Source organism: Camellia sinensis, chromosome 8, assembly GCF_055761805.1.
Source record: "Camellia sinensis isolate YWXY chromosome 8, ASM5576180v1, whole genome shotgun sequence".
NCBI lineage: Eukaryota > Viridiplantae > Streptophyta > Magnoliopsida > Ericales > Theaceae > Camellia > Camellia sinensis.
In genome coordinates, this window is record NC_138968.1 from 57,152,120 (window position 1) to 57,161,120 (window position 9,001).

The 9,001-nt window shown below is 32.1% G+C and overlaps 1 protein-coding gene across 3 annotated transcripts; it reads right to left on the reverse strand.

Moving 5' to 3' along the window:
• Positions 1-3,493: 3,493 nt before the first annotated feature.
• LOC114292478 (mannose-1-phosphate guanylyltransferase 1) lies at positions 3,494-8,791 on the reverse strand. Of its 3 annotated transcripts, none has more exons than XM_028236440.2 (6): positions 8,550-8,791; positions 5,786-5,915; positions 5,162-5,224; positions 4,818-5,057; positions 4,045-4,718; positions 3,494-3,782 (listed from the first exon to the last, which is right to left on the reverse strand). In XM_028236440.2, exons 2-5 carry the CDS (start codon positions 5,894-5,896, stop codon positions 4,047-4,049), a joined length of 1,086 nt encoding a protein of 361 aa, XP_028092241.2. In that variant the 5' UTR covers positions 5,897-5,915; positions 8,550-8,791; the 3' UTR covers positions 3,494-3,782; positions 4,045-4,046. The 3 variants fall into 3 exon arrangements, with proteins under 3 accessions (XP_028092241.2, XP_082738854.1, XP_028092252.2); XM_082882728.1 differs by having other exon boundaries at positions 3,494-3,792; XM_028236451.2 differs by lacking the exon at positions 3,494-3,782 and having other exon boundaries at positions 3,822-4,718; positions 8,464-8,552.
• Between the last annotated feature and the right edge of the window lie 210 nt (positions 8,792-9,001).

The following is a 9,001-nucleotide window of genomic DNA, read 5'->3' on the forward strand; positions in this document are numbered from 1 at the left end:
TTGAACTGGGTCTAGCTCAATTCCTGTTAAGGGTCTGAACTTGGTTCTGCCTTCATGAATGGGAAGAGAAAATCCCCCAAAGTTCATGGTCTTGCTGTTCTCCATTATCTGCACAAAAATTAAATTGGTTATCTTCTTTTTCTAAATAAATTTTTCTACTTAACCAGTCCGTTAGTTTATTATCGCTTCCTTTAATATGCTCAAATTCTACTTTATATCCCTGTCCTATTATACAATCTAAAAATTTTGCCCATCTTCTAGTACTTAATTTACGCTCGTTTAGTTTGTTATGAAATCTGACTATGGCCTCACAATCTGTCCTTATTGTAAACGGTTTGTGCAAAAATAATCTAAATTTATTTATTGCGTATACTACTCCTAGTATTTCGAAATCTAGGCTGGTCATAGTTGTATCTTTTTCTTTAAATTTGCCAGAACTGTATCTACAAATGCGTTCTTTATTTTTACTGTCATATTTACTGGGTTTAGCTAATAAGATTGTTCCCCATCCTAATTGGCTTGCGTCTGTTTCTACAACTATGTATTCAAATTCTAAAGGAAGTTGTAGGTCTGGTAGGTTTTTACAAATGTCTTTTATTTTTCTAACTAGAGCTATATCTTGTTGATTGAAATATTTCTGTCCAGTGGGTGTGGTCTTACTATAAAGGGGTCCTATTATTTTACTGAGGTTAGGAATATACATTCGTGCATAATTTAAAATTCCTAAAAAGGATTGTAGTTGCTTTGTATCTTCTAATTTATCTGGATAGTCTAAAATTTTCTTGACTATGTGAGGTTGTAGCCTAATCTTTCCATCTCCTAGCTCCATTCCCAAAAATTCTATGTAGGGTTTATTTAATACCATCTTTTTCTTGCTGATTATTATTCCATTGTTTATGAATTCTTCTAATGTTATATACAAATGATCTATGTGACTACTTTTATCTGGACTGAATACTAATATGTCATCTATATATACCAGTATAAAACTATATTTATTAAATATACTATCCATTTTTCGCTGAAATATGGAAGGTGCATTTTTTAATCCAAAGGGCATAACTAGCCATTCATAATGTCCTTGAGGGCAACAGAAGGCTGTCCATGGTATACTTTCTTTTTCCATTTTTATCTGCCAAAATCCTGACTTACAATCAAATTTGCTAAATATCTTTGCTGTCTGTATTCTATTTATGAGTTGGTCTTTATCTGGTATATTATATTTATCATCTTCTGTATTATCATTTAATCTTTTATAATTTATCACCATTCTAGCTTTTCCTCTTTTTATTTCTGCATGATTTCTAACCATAAATGCTGCGCTTCTGTGCGGGCTATTGCTGGGTCTAATTACTCCTAGATCTAGTAATTCTTTGATCTGTGTTCTAAATTCTTCTATGTCTGCTGGTGTATGATCTATTTGTGCTGAAGTAATCCTATAATCTTTGTTTTTTATATCTAGACTAGCTAAAATTTTATTTCTTTCCCAATATTTCATGGGTTGTTCTCCTAGAATTTCTGTTGTTTCAGCTAATCTTATTATCTCATCTAAATCATTTTCGGTTCTCTTGTATATTGGTTTTTTCTTTATTTTTCCTATTTTTGCAAAAATTAATTCTAAATTAGCTGGTTGTTTAAAATCTTCTAGATTCCAATAATCTTCCTTATTTTCAAAATCAAATTCTTCTAAATCATAATTTTCTGTATCTAAATTTTCTAAAGACGTATTTGCTATCTCATTAGGTATGTAGTTTTGGGCTAGGTCGGGAAAAATATTTCTGCTTGGGAATAAAAAACTAGCTAGAACGGAATAATTATATATATATATATATATTATTTTTTAAAAAATAAAATTAATTTGATTAGTATAATTATATTATTTTAATATATTTGTTTTTAAAAATGAATGGATTATTTTTAAAATTATAATTATCATTTATTCTTTTAAAATAAAGGTAAATTATAAATACACTTTCTGAAATTTGTTTAAAAACGAATTGCCCCTTGTAGTTTGGAAAATTATAAATACCTTCCTGTCAAAATTTGTTATTTAACAGAATTAATTAAAAAAGTAAAATTTCTAACTATTCACTTATACAATAATAAAATTATCTGAATTATTAATTGAATTTTTTTTAACATTATTAGAAACTGTTAATTAACTTGATGATTTATTAATAAAATGCCATAATTGTTATGAAATTAGAAACTTTAGGGAGCATAATATAATTTCTAAAATCATATGAGATAATTTGCAATTTAAATAAATCTCAGGAGGTATGTTTGTAATTTACCCTTCAAATAAATTATAAAATTATATAATTATGATTTTCTATATATAAGATTTACACATAAAACTTGACAAAATAAACGATTTAAATTATCAAAATAAATTTTACAAGGCCCAGCAACAACCTCAGTCTACCTTATAGACTAGGGACAAGCCTTCATTCAATAACAAATAAGTGAAACAATTATTAAAATAGAAGGTCAAAATAGAAACTCATTTTTAGCTCACTACAATGTAAAAATATTTACTTTTTAACTATGCCATGCTCTAGTTACAACGTTTATGGTATTTGATTATAATATACTATGGTTATTGTGATGTCATTTATGATATATTTTGATTATGATCTAAAAAGTTTTTAATAATACATTATACAGTGTTTGATTATGACTCAATTTTTTAAATTTTAGTTATGATTATAAAATGATTCTGTTATGACATTTGTGATAATCGACTAATTAAATGTCATTACTAATACAAATATCATAACTTGTATATGATCTGCACCCTAGCATACTCCTTTTAGCACAACCAACTCTCAGATTAATTTTTTACCATTAGATCTATTTTTCAAAAAAAGAGCAATTACATCCCCATGGAACTTTCTAAAACTAATTATATAGATTCATGAAAAACATTTAAGATTTTAATTATTAATTTTTATAAAGTTTATTAGTGATTTGTAATTTTTTTTTTAAAAAAAATACACTGACTTGATATTTTCTTTAAAAAACATCTAGTGATCAAGATGTAACAAATTTGACATTTGACTTTGCCACATTTTAGCTCAAGGTTCGGCCCACCATTAGCATAGGTTTTTTTATAATGGTATAGCCAAAAATGGCTTTGGCTCATGAATTTGGCACATTATTAGAGATGCTGGGAAATCTCATATTTTTACACTGTGTTTGGTTGGAAGATTTGAAAAGAGATTTAAAAAGAAAAAGAGAAAAGTTAAGTGAAATGTGAATAAAATATACCTACATTTCACCTAGTTTCACACACCTTTTCCCTTTTCCTTTCCAAATCTCTCCCCAAATCCCCCAACCAAATTAAGGTATTTTAATAAGAGGTATTGATGTAAAGTATTTTTAAGGAATTTGGCTCATGAATTTGCAATTTGCTTGCACACATCACGTTTTTCTTGCAATGCAAAGTACATGCTTTCAGATACTTTTCAGATGGTTGCAATTTCACATGGTGTAGGCCACACAATCCTGTTCTCATTTCGCTCAAACTCAAACTCAAAACAAAAATGCTAGAGATCCAGATTTTCTACCAAACCCACACCCATGTGAGTGTTTAATAGAAATTTTGTATCCCTAGCATTGCTCAATTCAAAAAGGAACAGAGCTTCAAGTCACAGCCATAATTCTATAAAAGTAGAAGTTTTGACCACCTTGAACTTCACCTCATGACAAGCAGCAACATCAGCGGTGACCATCATCAGCAAGTGAGCTTGAGTTTCTCCGGACGAACCATTTTCACTGATCTGTTTGCTCCTTGACAAGACAAGTAACACGAGAACAAAGAGAAAAACTACCAAATAATTTATTTCTATATACACTAAAAAAATTACAGAGCTCACGCCACTGATTGTATATTCATATTTAAAGTTTAGACCCTTCATATCAGACACTAACTTTTACACTTGCAAAGGAGGAGAACTACAAGAGAAAAACAAACGCACATCACATTCATAACAACTGCACATCACATTCATAACAACTTGTTACCCTGAACAGACACCATACCTTCACATAACTATCTCTGGCTTTAGAATGCTAGATTTAATCTCTTTGTGGGGCAAAACTACACCTCCATTGCTGTAAATTTCATCACAGACATGAACATCCTCTCCAAGAATGGTCATGTTCTCCACACGAGCCCACTGCCCCACAGTGGAGTGCCAACCAATGATGCTACAGGAAATGCAAGCATGTTTCTTGATGCGGACCCCACGCATTACAGTGCAGCGCGAGAGTCTAACTCCTGACTCAACCACACAGCCAGGTCCTATTGCAACGTCAGGCCCAATCAAGCATCCTTCTCCAATTTTTGCAGTCTCATCCACCAAAACATTTCCTACAATATGAGGTCCAGCAGCCAATTTAGATGAAGATTTCTTTCGCAAAGAGTCTAGGTAGAGTCTCAGGCCAGTGATATAATCCCTCGGCTGTCCAATGTCCATCCAAAAGCCAGGTAGAACCATAGCATAGAGCTTTTTCTCTGCTGCAATTTTCGGGAAGACCTCTTTCTCAATTGAGGTGGGCCTCAGTTCAATTCGATCAAGAACAGATGGGTTCAGCAAGTAAATCCCAGCATTGATCTTGTTACCCACGAATAGTTTAGGTTTTTCTACAAATTTTTCAACTTGCCCAGTTGATTCTTCCGTAACAACAACACCATATTTTGACGGCTCATCAACCTATATCAACCAACCAAATAATTTTCAACCATCTAACTTTGATTTAGATAATTCAGAATGTCTCAAAGAAGGAGAATTCCAGGAATCATCTGACGTTACCTTGGTTACCATAATGGAAGCCTCACCTCCATGGGATTTGTGGAATTCGATCATCTCTTTGAGAGGGTATTCACTAATAACATCACTGTTAAGAACAAAAAATGGTTCACCACTATCATCTATCAGTTTGTTCCTTGCCAGAGCCAGAGGACCTGCAGTGCCAAGTGGTTCTGTCTCTTGTGAACACGTTATCTTGATTCCAAGTTTTGTCTCAAATTCCTTTAAGAAGTTCAGCATCACCTACAGAAACAAGGTGTATTTACCAGAGTTCATATATCAACATAAGCATTGTCTGAACAACACATGAACTTTATCATAGTAAAAAGAGCTCTAGTTTTTTTTACCTCTGGTTGGTAATTGATCGCTAGAACAACTTCACTTACTCCAATAGCCTTGAGAGCCTCAATCTGATATAAATCATAAATCAATTACATTAATCTATGTTGAGCACACATGACACACACAGAAAAGGGGATATGCATGACGTAGTATGAAATTTTCTCATCAATCAGACAGAAGTTCATCTTTTCCGGAAGAACTTGAGTATTTCTTACCCAAAACTTACTTGATAGCACTTAAAGTAGGAAATGTCATGAAATAGGGATTATTATATTCAGATTATTTAAATAAACAGAGAAATCCCCTGGTAAAGAATTCAAAATTTGAATTGTAAGATTTGAGAAATCAAATTATCAATAACATGCTTAGGCTTTGAAACCTTCCCATTTAACAGAAACAACCTGTTTCGCCTAGAGTAGTCGAACATGGAAATATGTAAGCAGCAGAAACTTTTGGAAGGGACACAAGAATCATTAAAAGAATTGTGTACTGGTATTGCTCATGTCAACAATTTAATATCAAAGAACTTGTACAAAAAAAGGAATTCAATGAAGAAGCATACTTGAATTTATCGAAATAAATTACACATGAAACATTGAAGATTTGCTAAGATATCATAAGATTCATACCTGATGCAGGATCATTGGTTTGTTGGCAAAATCAACAAGTGGCTTTGGGACACTGAGTGTCAATGGCCTCAACCGAGTACCGAAACCTCCAACCAGAATAAGAGCCTTCATTGTGAGATGCCAGTTTACCCTATCAGATAAATAGTCAAAATATCAGCAGAAATCTATCACAAACTAATATAGAATGCAATTCAAAATACTGTTAGATGATGGATTTCCATGCCCTTTCATATTTATTCAAGTGAAAAAGGAAGGACACATTCCCATGGAATTCTATATCAAAATTTAGGATCAGGAGAAATGGTAATAAGATCATATCCACGGGCAAACCTGTTGGCCCTTTACTGACAGGTGTAAAATTAAGCTTGACACAAAATCAACAAATGCGGGGAACAGCAAAATCAACAAATGCGGGGAACAGCAAGCAACGCCAGTCTATTACTCTATATATGAATAGGAGGCAGGAAAAAAGTAAAGGACCCTAAAAATTCAAAGCCAGGCTTCAAGGAAACGCCAAAAATAACCATACACGCGTCATAAGATAACTCATAACGCTAAAACAGCGATGGGAAATCCGTCCAAAGGTATAAAAAAACAAATTCCAGCTACACCACAGGCTGGAGGTTTTAATGGGAATGACTAATCCATCAAATTTTATGATGGGCTACTCCATAAAGGATAAAGAGTCTAGATCCGGATTTGGTTGGGAGTTAAACACTACTTTAATTGTCCGATAAACTGATTTAAATGTCAAATTTTCGAGATAAGTAACGGGACTTTATTTATTAATTTTTAAATGAGTAGAGCTGGAAAAAGTAGTGATAAGGAGAATTATTACATAAAAAAGGCCCCAATTCCCCAAAAAATAGCTTTAAATGGAATTTCCCAAAAAAGAACATCTAAGGAAAGCCTCACCTTAATATCTGGTTCAATTGAGCAATTATTGCCATATACGATAAGGCTACAACGATGCGACAAAATCTTAAAAATAGGACACTAAAACAGCCAAGATGAGTTGAATTTTTTAAAAATAATTTTTAGTATTGTATTATATGTAAGCTCAACGAATGGTGAGAAACTATTATTTAGAAATGCTAGTTTATTTGCTTATTTAATTGTTAAAATTCATTTTAGTATCATTATATATATTGTTTATCCATACTTCCTACAAAGTATGGCTATAGATATGAGACACATGTATGACACACCAAGGATACACAAGGGTACAAGTCTAAACTCAATATTTTCTTCTTCCATTAAAAATAAGATAAGTATTAAAAAACTATTTTTACATTTAGCATGACAATATACTCTAATACTACACAAGAATTACTACAATCTTAACTTCAATAGTTTGGATACGTGACTTAGAGTATCCGTTACTTCTCAAAATTTAAGAAAATTAATATCAAATATTGGATATGTATTTGCCAGTATCCAAGGAGTACCTATATCCAATATCGCTATCATATGGATACGACTCCCTTCTCAAAGTATCTGTACTTCATAGTATAATATAGAGCAATTAATCATTATTCTATTTGCGTTTATTTATGGAACACCAATTTTATTCATAAAAAAATTCATAGGTTAAATGAAAATGGAGTTCCAAATTTTCCATGGGACACAATGATCAGTAAGGCATCGTCTTCTGATTCTTCCTGACCAAAACCAGAAGAAGTAAAAAGTAAATAAGAGAACCAATATAGATAGAGAGCAGTGGCTTCCTAGTTGAAAATTTTGTTTGTTGCTTATGACAAAGTATATTTTCCAAGCGAGAACAAGTCACCAAAAACCTCGATCAAACCATCAAAGCTTTGTTCATATCCAGACTAATATCTGAAGACCAAATCCACAGTGTCTGATATCTATTTTATCACTCTACAAATGATCCAAGGGGATAATTTCCAATTGAAAAAAGTTGAAGAAATAATATATATACAACTATATAAAGTGAACACTCCATTTTGTGTGAACAAATACTTGGATCATTTCCAATTGAAACAAGTTGACATATTGTCAATTGAAGAACATATATAATATATATACAACTATATAAAGAGAACACTCCATTTTGTGTGAACAAATATGTGAAACTGTAAAACGAGGGTTTTTTTTTTTTTTTTTTTTCATTTAACTTTACCAAAATTGATAATTCACCACCTGATTAGCACCTTTTTCTCTATCAACTCTCAAGGGGAATAATGTATATTCCATTAATTTGATATCATTGCAATCGATGAACCACATCCCCCATGATATCTCTCTCACCTCAGAGGATCAAATCATTTTAGAAAAAAGGGTTAAATATTTTCTTTATATTCCACATTAATTTTCTCTATAAAATAACCATCAAAGCCAACCAAGCAACAACTACATATAAGCACAAAAATGCAAAATCATTAAGACATAATCAGATAAATACATGCCAGATCTGATGACGCAAACAATATACATTAACACATGCACTAGTACAATTGAGGATAAAGATCAAAGTTAATCAAATGATCGAAACAAAGCCATAAAATGTGATCGAGAAAATTGAACAATTTTTACATAATAAAAGCAAAATTTCGATAAGATCGTAAGCGCATTGTTGAATAGCACTCAAAATCTACAAACAAGGCATACAGAACAGATCAAACGACGCGCCACAAAGCTGAGAACGATAAAATTACCTTGAAAGCAACAATCAAATAACAGATACGAGAGCTACAGTAGAGGACAAAGCGTAGATCAAGAATATAATCAACAGAGACTTTACCTTAAATCCAAGCGTCGAATGAGTTACAGGAAGAGAGTCCGAGCGAGTTTTCAACGGTAGAATCTGACTCGGACCGAGTCAGAATTTCCCTCGTTTTTTCTCTGAAACCCCCCTCCAACGGTTTTCCTCAATGTTGATGTTCTCGTTCCTAGGGCGTTGCTCGAACCACCCTTCACCGTATATTAGTAGACTTTTCCGAAGGACGAAAAAAAAATTAAAAAAAAGGTAAGTATAAGTAAATGTGCCCCAAATTTTTTGCTAGGTTCTTTGGAGTATCATAAATAAGTGTATTTTTTATTTTTTTAAATTAAAAAGTTAAGAAAAAAATATAGATGTTTGGATTAATTTTTTAATTTTTAATAAAAAATTGTATAAAGAAATGTGTAGGCGAAGATTAGAGATGTGTCTTGTACATTCGTACAATCTGTTGAGCCGAATTGGTGGCAAAAAAT

Bases quoted from the DNA above. Each gene is read 5' to 3' on its own strand.
- LOC114292478 (XM_028236440.2), bottom strand. From the start codon at position 5,896: ATGAAGGCTCTTATTCTGGTTGGAGGTTTCGGTACTCGGTTGAGGCCA. The intron at 5,058-5,161 runs GTAAAAAAAACT...TTGTTTCTGTAG, and splicing joins CGATCAATTACCAACCAGAG to GTGATGCTGAACTTCTTAAA. The intron at 4,719-4,817 runs GTAACGTCAGAT...TGGTTGATATAG, and splicing joins CTTCCATTATGGTAACCAAG to GTTGATGAGCCGTCAAAATA.